Source organism: Alligator sinensis, unplaced genomic scaffold (genome assembly GCF_000455745.1).
Source record: "Alligator sinensis unplaced genomic scaffold, ASM45574v1 scaffold1510_1, whole genome shotgun sequence".
Lineage (NCBI taxonomy): Eukaryota > Metazoa > Chordata > Crocodylia > Alligatoridae > Alligator > Alligator sinensis.
Window position 1 is genome coordinate 702,831 of NW_005842654.1, and position 13,995 is coordinate 716,825.

The 13,995-nt window shown below is 44.0% G+C and overlaps 1 protein-coding gene across 1 annotated transcript in view; it reads left to right on the forward strand.

The window, feature by feature from the left end:
* LOC102371847 (microtubule-associated serine/threonine-protein kinase 4-like) overlaps positions 1-13,995 on the forward strand; it is a 154,021-nt gene that overhangs the window by 15,108 nt on the left and 124,918 nt on the right. Inside the window, exon 2 of the mRNA XM_025215592.1 lies at positions 13,013-13,134. Coding sequence (XP_025071377.1) covers positions 13,013-13,134 — 122 coding nt within the window. The remainder of the gene's footprint in view (positions 1-13,012; positions 13,135-13,995) is intronic.

Genomic DNA, 13,995 nt, shown 5'->3' on the forward strand with positions numbered 1-13,995 from the left:
AAATGAGCTCAGCCTCTCCTTCCTGCATCTGCGCCACGCTGCCGTCACTGCTTTGAATGTGGCATGGTGCAATGCCATGTGCTTGTCTGCCAGGCCCTCCCAGTGGCAGGATGCACATGCCACGCAGCTTTCAAAGCAACAACAGCAGTGAGGTGCAGAGGCTGAGCTCAGCTGCAGCCTGCCCCTGCCCAGTGCAAGGATTGGGGGCCCACATTCCCTGTGCTTCGCTCCCTGTCACTGCACTGGCTCTGGAGGAGCCACCAGGCTCTGACTACTTTATGACCCATCCAGGGTCGTGGCATGAGAGAGACAAGGTAGCGGGGAAACGTGACCACCCTACCCCGTGGTGCACGCAGTAGGAGGAGCTTCCTGCCTGTGTCCCTGGAGGAGCTGCTGGGCTGTGCCTGGTTCTTCCCAGGGATGACTCAGGGTGGGTGCCAGGTCCCGGGGGCTCCGTCCTCTCCAGCACAGTGGTGCAGCTGAGGCTGTCCCCATCTGGGCCCCATTGGGCAGTATTGGGCCAGGACAGTGGTTTGTGGGGGCTCCCGGTGCCAGGCCATGACCCTGGGTGCAGGGGAAGGGGCAGCCTCATGGGTGCAGCGGGCCTTGATCCTGAGCCTGGTGCAGCCCAGCAGCTCCTCCAGAGCTGGCATGGTGCCGGGAAGCCAAGGGGTGGGGGGCACGTGGGCACCTGATCTTTGCACGGGCCATGAGCAGGCCACAGCTGGGCTCAGCCTCTGCTGCCTGCATCCATGCCTTGCTGCTGTAGCCCTGCACCCATGGTCCTTTCCTCTCCCCCTGCCCCTTCCCCTGCAGACTCTCCTGCCTGGGCTGGGCCTCCCCCCCCCCCCCCCCCCCCCCCAATTTTTTTCTCTCCCTCCACACGTGTCTAACCCTTAACATTAATAAGAGCATTAGCAGGAGTGTTGCCTGCAGATTGAGGGGAAGTGATTATTCCCCTCAATAATCATGGCACCGGTGAGACCACATCTGGAGTACTGTGTCCAGTTTTGGGCCCCCACTATAGAATGGATGTGGACAAGTTGGAGGGAGTCCAGTGGAGGGCAACAGAAATTGTTAAAGGACTGGGGCACATGACTTCTGAGAAGAGGCTGAGGGAACTTGACTTATTTAGTTTAGGGAAGAGAGGACTGAGAGGGGATTTAATAGCAGCCTTCAGCTACCTGAAGGTGGGTTCCATAGAGGATGGGGCTAGACTGTTCTCAGTGGTGGTAGATGCTAGAACAAAGAGAAATGGTCTCAAGTTGCAGCAAGGGAAGTTTAGGTTAGATATTAGTGTGGCGGGCTTACCAATAGCAGCCCAGCACATTCGAGCTCGGAGAATCCTCCTTGTGATTGGTGGAACACTTCCACCAATCAGGCAACTCCTGGGGAGGGGCTTGCTCCGCCCCTACCCGGGGCGAGACAGAGAACCCAGACCTGGTTGAAACCTGCACCCTGCTTTAACCTGATTGGTCTGTTTGCAATCTGGGGGCAGAGTGTCCGGAGGGAATACAAGAGCAGTGTGCCCGGCACATGGGTGGCTGTATTGAGGGATGAAGAGGAGGACCTGGGCAAAAGAAGAGCTGGCAAGAGCTGGCCAGAGTGGGTCGAGCTGTTGCCCTGAAGCACCTGAAGCCCCTCTTCACTTGATGGGAGCAGTGAGTGTCCATAACCCACAGCCCTGCCACTGAGCAGCATGGTGTTGGTGCATGGGGAGAGAGTCGGGAAGCTGCACAAGGCAGCTCAGGTCTGCAACCCCTGGTGTATGGCCAGGAACGTGGTGCACGGGCTGGTGTACGGAGCTAGACCCTGGGAGCTGCACAAGGCACCTTGGGTCTGCATCCCATCAGTGCATGAGGTGGTACATGGAGCCAGGACTCTGGGAGCTGCGTGAGGCAGCTTGGGTCCCCAATCCCTGGCAAGCGGCCAGGACACAGTGCTGGCAGCATGGCATGGAGCGATCTGGGAGGGATTGGGAGCCCTGAGGGCTGCTTGGGGTGACCCAGGTCTATAGCCACTGGCACAGGGCCAGTGGCTCAGTGCAGACAACACTGCACAGAGGATCCGGGAGTGGAGTGAGCCCCAGTGCTGCATGAGGTGGCCCAGGCCTCCAACCCCTAGCAGAAGGAAGAGCCCTTGGTACATGTGATGGTGCACAGGGCCATCAGCGACTGATGGCCCAAGGGGAGCCAATGGCCTCAGAGGCCTTGCATGTGAGGAGCAACTTAGCTGAGGGGAGCAAGGACTATTTATCCAGCCCCTGGAGTTGAGTTGCTGGGGCAAAGGATTTCCACAGAGGAGGGCCAGTTCCTCCCGGGCTAGTAGGGGGCTCCTAGAAGGAAAGCAAAGGGAGAGGGCCTTTGGGTTTAGGGGCTACCTTGGGGTTGTGAAAAGCCCAAGGGGCATTAGGGTTTACTCCCCGCACTGGTCCCTGGAGTGCTGACCCATCGAGGCCTTGGGGAGCCTTAAAGAATTTAAGGTTTTATTTCTGATGCTATCTATGCGCCTCATATTTTGTAAGATAATGCCTTATATTTTGTTATTCCTGTGTAATGATAATTGTTGATTTGTTGACATATGATCGAACTGAAGTCCTTGCTGGGACCTGTCCCTGCCATCCACCTGTTGTTTATCTGTTCTTAAATTGTGTACTGGTTGTACTATTTACCTGTTCCTGTCTTGTGCTTACCTGTACTGATTTATTACTTTCCTGTTCCTGGTTAGTGCTTACCTGTATTGATTTGTTACTTACCGGTTTCTGAGTGAAATCTCTAGTGGTAGTATACAGTCCCCACCCCCCTGGTTCTGCTCTCAGAGTATAAATTTATGTCAAAGTTGTATATCTGTAAATATGTCTATTAATATATCTCTCTCAGTCTATTTTTAATAATAAATCTATATATTGTTAAGTCCATATTGCCCTGGCCTGTCCCTATAGGGATTAGAGGGAAATTGGGGTTCAACTACAGTTTCCTCTCTCAGCACTCCTGCCTAGCTAACACTTCTCTTCCATTGAAAGAGGGAGCACTTACCTTGGTGCACCTGGTCTACATTAGGAAGAATGTTTTCACTAGGAGGGTAGTAAAACAGTGGATCAGGTTACCCAGTGAGGTGGTGGAACCTCAATCTTTGAAGGTTTTTAAGAACCAGCTGGACAGTGCCTTGGCTGGGATGATCTAGTTAGGAATGGCCCTGCTTTCAGCAGGGGGTTGGACTAGATGACATCCTGAGGTCCCTTCAACCCTAATTTTCTATGATTTTATGATTACAACACACTGCTCCTAGAACTCAGGTTAAAATTAGGGATCTTGATACCCAGCTCAGCAGTCCACTGTTATTTCAGGAATTAGCTGTGCAATCTTCTGACTAAGTAAATATGTTTTTATATGCACAGTATTTCTCTGCAACTGCTGGATGTACTTTTACTAACCCTTACCTTATTTTTCTTGCATATGATGCACTGTGAATAAGATATATACTTTATTCTGAAAGGCAGAATGAAAATATAAAGACCTTTCCTTGAAAATGCCAGTAAATGTACAGAATTTTCCCAGGGAAAACAGCAACAAGCTGCAGTTGAAGGGGAACAAAACATTGTGGCTGCTCTGTAGAGCTGTGTGAAGCTTTGGTCCCTGATTTGATTCAGAGGAGATTTGGCCTGTTTTGGTGGCTGAATCTCCAAATCTGAATCGAATCAGGAGAGCCTTTAATTTTTCTGATTCCAATCAGTGTCCTCTGAATTGATTTAGAGAGATTTGGCGATTTGGATGTAAATGCTTTAAACATTTTTTTTTTTTCTACATGCCTCAAGGTATCAGGTGGCTCATGAATGCTGAGATGCTGGGGCGGATGGAGCATCCCACAGGAGCGCAGGGGGCTCCCCGCTGTGCTTGGCAGCAGACCCGGAAGTGGACCAGAAGCACTTCTGGTCCATTTATGGGTCTGCTGGGGAGCACGTGGGGGGGGCCCCCCCATGCCCTCCTGGCTCAGTGACTAATGCCTCCTGGGTTGGGGGGGGGGGGCACCCGGGGTCTCCCCATGGCCGACTGCCGAGCAGGAGGACTGCAGGGGAACCCCATGCGCTCCCCAGCGGACCCAGAAATGGATCAGAAGTACTTCTGGTCCACTTCCGGGTTTGCTGCTGAGCATGCGGAGGGGCCCCCCCTGCACTCCTGTAAGATGCTTCATTCACCCCAGCATCACAGCATTCATGAGCCACTCCTGGTTCCTTGAGGTATATAGAAGAAACATTTAAAGCTGTGTCTATGACCAAATTGCTGATTCTTTGACTCGGCATCGAATCTGCAGATTCGGATTTGGCTGAATCGAATCGGGGACAGTGGTCTGAATCGACTGATTGAATCACTGTCCCCGATTTGGGCTGAATCCAAATCTAAATCGCATATGGCCCGTTTCGCACACCCCTGCTGTTCTATTTAACCCCTTAGCTGCAGAATGCCATAGGTGCTTCCAGATTACCTATACTGGCCCATCCCTCTTCTCTTGAGCAGAGCTAGGTGGGCATCTAGCAGCAGCTGCCAAGGTAGTTGAGGGCCTGATCCTAGCCCCCACCCCGGCACTGCTTTAGAAATGTGGCAGAGCTGCCAGTAGCTTCTGTAGCTTGAACCTCTGCAGGGGCAGAGGGAACTCATTGTCTACAATTAGCAGCTAGGGACCCTTGTGTGCTTGCTCACTGGGATGCCTTCTGCAGTAAGTGCAGGGTTACTTGGGTTTTTTTCCTGGCAGCAGCTCTTTCTGCAGAAGCTGCTATTACTATATTTTTTTCATTTCAAATACACATCCCAATTTTCAGCAGCTGGTTTATGAGGAAAAAGGTGCCTACTGTATGTGAGAATATTTGACACTTCTTTTAGCTGAAGTGGAAATTGTCCATATACTAGGTATTTGGAGTCTCATATCTTTATTGTTTTCTCCATATCGGTTTTTAAAGTCGTCATAAAACTAAAGATCGTATCATAATACATGAGAGTGGAGATTTAAATTACACAAAAATCTTCTCCTAATCTGGAAGTGTTGCTAGAGTTTGCACTTTTGATATTTTAATGTAGCTGCTTCTGTAAGGAATACATCTCTAGTTCTCAGTCCCTCAGGGCATTGTTAACAAGCTACAGAATTTTCCACCTGTATATCATCGCTTTGAATTCATGAGCAGAGAGAGGTAGTTAGCCATGCTAGTCTGAAGTCAGGCAGAAGGCAGTTCAGGTCAACAGTAATTTATTTTCATGCAATGAATACTTGACCCAGTTGACAAGTTGTGAGGGGCTCACTCTTGGCATCTAATCATAATTTACTTCTATGCTTTGTGCCAGTTGGCAGGCTGGTCGGAATGACTATGACTTAATGGAAACTGGAAAATAAGTTACTTCAGTTATCCCTGCTCCTGTGAATCAGGGATTGGACTTTGCTTGACAGTGTGATGTGGGGAGAGGATTTTGGGGAATGTGCTCTTTGACAACGGATAAGCATTCTTCAAGACTTTCCTTGTTCGTGTCCTTGGAACAAGGGATTTAGCAGAATTTGCAGATTTCTTGGAACCTGACATGCCGCACTGTGAGTGCTTCTGTAATGGCCTCAAACTTGTGACCTCTGGGCTTCCAATTGTACATCTTAGTGCTGCTCCATCCCCCACTCCTCTTCTTGACCACTATTAATACATTATTTTCACCAACACTTGACTGCACTTTTTAAAAATTAACCCCCCCCCATCTTATGCGTATAGCTAAAAATGCATACTGTCTCATTAACATTGCATGAGATGTCAAATTGTGTGATGTAGCTTGTCAGCTATGGAAAGTTGAACAGAAAGTCAGACATTTGTGCTCTGAAAACTGTTTATAAATGGCATTTTCTTCTTCCACTGACCTGCTATGTGTATTCATAGTGCTATGTGATTACTTTAGTGTCAGCATTGTTTGTATGAATGTTGCTCAATAAATGTAGAAAAGAAAGGAAATAAATCCTATTTACTTCTATACATTATCACAATTGTTTACTAAGGTCCAGTTATACCTGTATTATTCATGGGAAGCAGTGGGATTGAATAGGTGTCACTGGGGTTAAAAGAGAGTTGAAAACTGTGGAGATATATAGGTTCTGGGGCCAGAAATAGGCCTGCAGAATCTTAATTACTGGTGGGGGTGAGGAGGCACTTGTCTGTTTTCAACCTAGATATAATTTGAATGGCAGCTTCTATCTTCTGGGTATTTTCTAGGCATCAGTTTAGCTTGTTTTTTCATCCCATGCATATCCCAACGGCTTATTCCAAGTTTAGGAATCTCCTGTTGCGCAACTCAGCCGCCACTGTGAAGCTATTTTCAAACTTACCAGCTCTCCAGCTGCTAAGAGAGGATAACAAACCACCTTTCAGAGTAGCTGTGTATTCAGTTAACAGAATAAAAGGGGAAGAGAACTGAAGGGCAAGGTAAAATGCAGCATACTCATTTCAAGGCTTCTGTCTGAAAATACCCTATCTCAAATACTGTGTAATATACTTTTTGTATTGATCTTATTCCAGCAGGAAAGGGGTAAGAGAGAGGGTGATTTTAGACATTGTACAGTGGCAGACTGGGACCCTCCCCCCGCCCAGCCCTAATACTGCATATGCAATATTAAAAAGCCCTGCAAGGAATTAAATAAATATATATTTATATTTTAAATATTTTTGGTGAACTAATGACTCGGGTAGTATTGTCGTAAATCTATTGTTGTCATTTGATTCTTTAATTGTTCTATAGTTAGGGCGTAGTTTTTTTTTTTTTTTTTTTTTTTTTTTCCTTTGTCGGTACCTAACTAAGTAATGACACGCATCTGGATTCTGCATCACATGATATTTTGAAATAGGAGATGATAATACTGTAGGCCTATGTCTCGGCCTGCTTTTAAGAATTGTATTGTTGCTTGTTGTTATAGTGTTCCTTCGACTCTTGTAGGCTCATATTGTATATACAGTGCGTGTGTGTGCATGCACACACCACATGCAAACAGACATGCATATGTGCATACATATATTTGTGCCGCCACAACAACTGGGCCAGAGGGTGGGCAGTGGTGGGGAGGGGGAGGGATGGGCAGAGGAAGCAGGGGGGAATAGGTGACAGGGGATGCAGTTATTGGGGGTGGAGGAAGTGCTGGGCCACATGGACACTGGGAGGTACAGGCAGCAGGAGGCAAAGTGCAGGGGTGCAAGGGGAGGTGGTCAGACCACTGGACTTCACTACCACCTGCTCCTCCTGCCATTGCTTGCCTTGCTGCAGCCATGAGAGGGGGTGAATTTAAGATGCCCCTCCAATAATTACATTCTATATATGGAAAGTTATAATAAAGTTACAAATTTTCCATGTATAGAATCTATTTTTGGGGGGGCTGCCTTAAATTCAGAGTCATCTTAGATTTGGGTAAATGAAATATTATGATAGCATCTTGAATTCAATTAGTCTGTAACAGTGATTCTCAACCAGAGTGCCATGGCACCTTGGAGCATCTTGAGATCCTTTCGAGAGTGCCCTGTGGTGCCATGCAATGTTAGCACTGTTAGGTGTGCAAACAGAATTTACAAGGTAAAAGGTGTGAAGCTTGCTGTTGAGATCAAAGTAAACTAAAGAGCATCAGCACAGTGGCTAAATATGTAACCAATAAGGTATTTGTTAAAAGTGACTTACGAAGAGGAAGAAATAGGGTTTGATCTACTTTTTTGGTTGCTTAGTAATGTTTACTGCTTGATTATTTTACTTTAGTAGTTTGCTTATTTATGTTTGCATTAGCTTGCATCTGTGCTGCTAAAAGCATTATATGTAGGTTGGGTAGCTTTAAACTAGCTAGTGCAGCTACTGATAGCAATTCCACCTTAGCAGTTCAGTGGACCACAAAGCCTTTCCTGAACCTTGGGTAGATATTCTTATAGCTGATCCATGTTGAGCTCCTGATTGCTGCCGCTATGCTCAAGGTTGCAAGCTTATTACAAGCTGCTGTCACAGTTATACATTGCTTTATTTAGGGCCTTTTTGAAATTCAGACTCCTAGTTCTTTGTTCTGCTGAAGTAATGGCTTTTTGAAAAGTGATAGGATGATGCCTTGCAACCAATTCAACTAATTGTAAAGGAAAATAATTTCTATTTTAATGTATAAAATTCTGCTCTTTAACGTTACATTAATGCGTGTCTGAAATGAGAGTTGGGAAAACAGATTTTTTTTTAGTCTTTCAATTGATGGCTTAGAGCTCAAGCCACAATAGATATCAAAGCTCTCCAGTAAAAACAGATTGGGTGTGGGGGGGAGGCCTTTTAATATGGAAGTATTGGATTCTCTATACAAAACTAGTAGGAGTTTCACTTTAAACAGCTACAGATTTCATTTTAAACTTTCTTTTCTAACAATTTATGGTTAATACCTGTAAACAACTCGGTGCTCTCTATGTAAAAGTATAGAAAAAATGAGTGGTATGTTAGAAAGGATCCTTGAATTGGATTGTATCTGCTGCTTATAAATATTCTCAAATCTTCCTTTGGAAGAAAATGTAATTTATCTTCTTTTGTAACTCCCATGAGATCAGTAATGAACAAACAGAGTTGAGCAGTGAGTCGATGGAAAATTGTGAGCCAAGAGTGCTGGCTGATAAATCACTCAAGAAGTGACTTTAAATAGTTGTTTTGGTGACTTCTCGAGTTCTTAGTGTTGCACTGAACAACTGTGAATGTTCCTAACATTATAAAATTAGAATAATTGCATTCTGGGAACAACTGTTTTTATAGGTTGGGGAGCATGGTCCGGGAGTGTTGCAGATAAGGGCCATTTCTGAGGGTGCAGTGTATAGAAATCCTAACTTTAGTAAAATGAAATTTGATATATCAAGAGACAAAGTGCAGCCATCTCTGTTATAATTTGAATACAGGCTGTTCACATAGATTCTGTTGGATATATTTCATATTTCAGACTTAACAGCGTTTTTCTGTAATCTCAGTTCCCCAAAACTAGTTATTTTTCTCCTCTGTCATTGTGATACATTTGACTACTACTTGATTCTTTTAGTGTCCTTGGTCAATTCAAAACATACAAACAAAAACATATGGGGTGAGGAAAATGCAGTGCTGTGTATATGGTTGGGATAGACAAAAACAGCAAACCTTGGCAGTTACATGGTTTATCTAAACATGCTTGAAATAAGGACTCTATTTGCTCCTTCCTTGTATATATCTTGCTTTCAATAATCATCAGTGTCATTTTCTTATTGAGTTTAGACACCCCTAGCAATTTTTTTGAATTGTTATTCAGTAGTGTAGGTGTGGGAAAGCAGGAATGGTAAATGGTGATCAGGATGGCCACTGATCTTTAGCTTCCCATGGCGGGAGTCTAGGAACCAAGACAAACTAGTGCATTTTGTCTACTCACGCTTGATGAAGAAAGTGCCCTTTTTTATAAATGAAGTTGTTGGCTTAGGGTTTATGACCCAGATACCTTGTTCTGGGTGGACCCAAAACCCTCAGACCAATCACGACTTCTCCATTCGATAATAGGCAAATGTTACTGATACACAGTGATAGCAGATAAGAATAATGTATACAATTCTATATCTACCAGTCCTAGAGCTGTCATCAGAGTCAAGGTACATCTGGCCAATACTCAAGCCTCATCCTGAGGTTCTTTCTTGAATGTCAGATGTCTCAGCAGCCTGAAGGTCAGAGGCCAAAGCTGCGGTCCACCTCTTCCCCCTGACCCTCCAGTGGGGTGGGTGAGATGGGCTGGTGATGTGCCCTCTGTCCATTGTGGCCTCGGGTTCCCCTCTTGGGGACCATTTGCTGCTCTGAAATCCCTCCTTATGTATTCTTTCTTCCCTCTGACTCTTCATTTCTGGACATCATTGATTAGTCTCCCTGTGGTCATCATACTGTCCTGTCAGCATGTTCTTTTGTTTCATGAACCCATCACATTAACGCATCCTAATCTGGGCTTTTACCAGGCTTCCTAACTTGGTTTATTCTCCAAAACTGGAAATCCCAAGGGCTCCTGCAACTGGGTACTGTGACCTAGCCAATGCAGCAGTCCCTTATCTCATGTTTTGGAAGAATGTGATACATGTCTTCAATTTTCCAGCCTGTTTGCCTATCAGACAGTCAGCTTTGAAGGAAACTTTATCACAAACGGTCTGTTTTAAGCCAGTTAACCCTTACCATTGCCCTGGGCCATTATTATATATAGGCATATCTACTATACCTATTAGGCCAATATAAGCAAACAGTTAAATATTTTTTAGCTATCAGAAGTAATACAAGATTTACAAATAATACAGGTTTATTTGGCAACCTCCAGGGGCAATAGCCCCAAAATTACATAAGAGGACAAAGATAACAGGTTCTATGCAGAATGATTCTATACTCATCTGATACCATCCATTTTAGTTGTCAGCTGTGAAAGCAAAATTCCGAAAAAAAAAAAATGGAAAAAGAGACTGGATTTATGGACATGTAAGGTACTATTCTATGACCTGCAGTTCAGAGTTGCTATTTATTGGGCCCTGTTGTTATGACCCTGGATCTTTGAGAGGTTCTCTTGTTTCATAGATATGCTGCCACCTGACTCATGAGGAATTTGTTCACTAGTGTTACAAGAGACCCATGCCCAAGATCAGCTTGCAGGTTATCTATCCTAGATGCGGTTTCGTGTCCTGCTCCATGGTGATAGATGTGGTCATATGGTGGTCATCCTTGCTGCAAAGATCAGGGTTGCTTCACAAAGTGAGGACCGACTGTTTGAGGGAACAAAGTTGTTCAGTTCCAGAATAGATTAAGTGTGGTCTATCCTTTATACAAAAAAGAGGTTTCTGAACTTTGTTGTATATACAGAATATACAAATGGGCATCGCCTTTCAAAGAGCTCAGAGAAATAAGTGTGTTACATATCCTTTTTACAGAAGTTTCAAAGAATGGTGCTGGAAGACATGAGAGAGAACTTTTGTTTTATCCCTGGATTTTGATGCCAGTCTCTGCAATGGGGGGAAATCAGTTAATAGAAGTAGAGGGACCCCCTAATGATGGAACACTTTTGTCCATATCTTTCTTGTTTAAAGTGTTCTAAGTAGTCATTCTATCCACCTTCTAATATATTTTTGATAATTGGTGTTTTGATTTCTATTTATGAGTTGTGGATGGTGGTGTTGACTCTTGTACAGTTGCATGAGCTGTGGGATAAACAAAGGAAGAAATGTCATGCATTCAAAAAACAAATCATTAAACAAGGCTAATGACCTTTTTTGGGGAGTTAGGAAGATTCAACTCTATCAGGCTGATTTAAATGGTAAGGGGAATGTGTTTGTAGCTGATACTTTGGTATGTGTAGCTTGTGATAAGTCTATCAGTGAAGTTATTAGAAACTGAACTTCTGTTAGTGGGGTTTCTTACAAATGTTCTTTTGTATTAACAAAATAAATGATGATTCAGTTGTAATTCTAGGCTTGATTGAATAATAGGCTTAGCAGACAGATTGGTGAAAAATGTTCACCTATTACATCAGGCTGGGAAACTGGCATTGTCCATTAACTTTAACCATGTGCAGCTGAGTAATACACTTAACAGATGCTAATTTTCTTAAGTTGTAAGCAGCAAATGATGCATGAATAAATCAGCAACATATTTCTTTGTGCCTGCTGGTAGGCATCCCAAATTAGATTTAAGTAAAGTTTGTTGATGTAACCAGAATAAAATAAAACAAAATGTTGAAAAGTTTCATAATGATGTCTTTAAATCCACCCATTATCATTTTTATTCTACTTTTAATGCTAATAGGAATTATGTGCATTAATTTCCTGTGCATTGATGTAAGAATAGACCTAAAAATTTATAGCCTTCACATAATTTCCTACAGCTGGGTCTGGAACAATTATAAATTTGAACCAATAAAATATGATGCCTAGAGGGCTAACCTGGTGGTAGGATTGTAAAATAAAAGATTCAGCCTGTCGTCTCCTATGCCCCACAAAAATTTATTTCCTGCAAGGCAAGTCATGAAACGGTGTTTTATTTTTCACCTGATTCTTTCGGAGCAGAAGATCTAAGCTTCTGAATAGTGTCAAATACGACAGTTGTCCATTGCTAAATGTCTAACTATATCAAATGAACACACTCTTTAAAAACCATAATTACTTCCTGCTGGAGAGAGAGGAACAAAGAATGGCCAGCTTGAAAGGTATATTACTTCATAATGATTAACGTAAAGAAACATTATAGTGTTAATCTGAAATTGAGTAGAAGGAAGGTAGTGTAGAAATGCACCTTATAAACAAACTGAATTAGAGATGCATAAGCTTTCATGAGCAAGAGTTTATATAAGCCCACCTGAGTGAGGTAATTCAGTTTATTGCTGGGTGTGCATCTTGTCCTCACCCACAGGTATGCAAAAGCAGCTCCAACTTCATACAGGTTCACAGAAGTTTAGGGCTGGAAGAGACTTCGTGAAATCATTGGGTCCAGCCCCCCTGCTCTGGGCAAGAAAGTAGTTTCTCATCTCCTCCTTTCCCTCTTGTTCAAGCTAGTCAGGGAAAGTGAGGCATGCAGTATTATTACAACATGAATGCTTGGTCAGTTGAAGTCTTAATTCATGATCTTGGATGCTTTCAAAGCATCCAGGAAGGTTTCAAGGTTAGCAGTTCACATCTTCTTAGACCTTTCTGTTTGCAGTCTTTTCCCTGTGGCAGCAGCTGATGGTCCTAGACATCAGTTGCCAGGATAGTATCTTCCTAACTGCATATTTTAAGTCCGCTTCAGAGACGGGTCATAAGGCACTCCGAAAGAATGAATGGCAAAAATGTATCCATTTTAATGCAATTCTTCCTGATTGGAACTATAATGAAAGAATCTACCATTTTTTTTAGTATGGTGCATACCTTTCTGAGAAATTGAAATCCTAGGTAAGAACTTTACCGTGTTTAGTAAAATGTGTCCATTAAGATACCTTTTTTTATTACATCAGTATTTAATATGGTGTGTCTTTGCATTGGCAGGAAGGTACCTGCTTACTGGGATATCTGGACAGCAGTTATGGCAACCTGCAGAAACCTCCAATCTTGTTCGGATGCGCAGCCAAGCACTTGGACAGTCTGCTCCTTCACTAACTGCCAGTTTGGTGAGTTGCACTTTTAAACTTTATGTATCATTGTATGCAAAAGACCTAATGAAACGCAACGATTTCAGATTTTATGCGGGTAAAATTCAGACAAGCCACTTTGTTTCAAAACCCCTCTAATAATGCTGGCCTTTCACATAAATGTTGTGTATTACTGTACATAATGCTACAAAATGTTACTAAACACGTAGTGTAGCTAAAATATATTTGTTATGCGAGCTGTAACTTTGAATTGCCATACTTGTTTTCACATAAAATCTCTGCTGAACTGTTGCATTAATGTAGCTATTTGCATTTAAATGGTCTGCTTTCCAAAGGAGGAGAGGTCATCCTTAGAATGACTAGTTTTTTGCCGGGTGTCCTATGTTCTGTCTTCTGTTTTGTAGGGCCTTGTTGTACCTTACGCTGTAAGCCAAACAAATGTTAATTGGCTTAAAGTTGTTCAGCTTAGTGGAGCAGTTGCACCTTAAGGTGAAATACCATATCTGGCTGTCATTTACCTGCACAACTGTGACTTGCCACTAGGGGCTTGGTTAGCAGGGGAAGGACTAGGAGCTAGGGGAGGACCAACTTGCTGCTTAAGCGCCGAAGGGTTCAGTCTTTTATTTTCTCGAGTCTGCCCTCCTTTGTCACCCCTTTCCCCCCACCCCGTGCTGCCAGCCAGCCAGGTGATGCCTGAGCTCTGAAGATGATTGGGCCCCTCAGAGCTCAGTTGGCACCCAGCCAGTGGTGCCACGGGGTGGGGGGAGGGGTGAATTCCAGAGGAAAAAAAGGTTTGGGGCCCTAGGATCTGGAGATACACCCCAGTGGGCTGGACAACTGGAGCAGAGCAGAGCTACATGGCTGTAGTGTGGCAGGCTG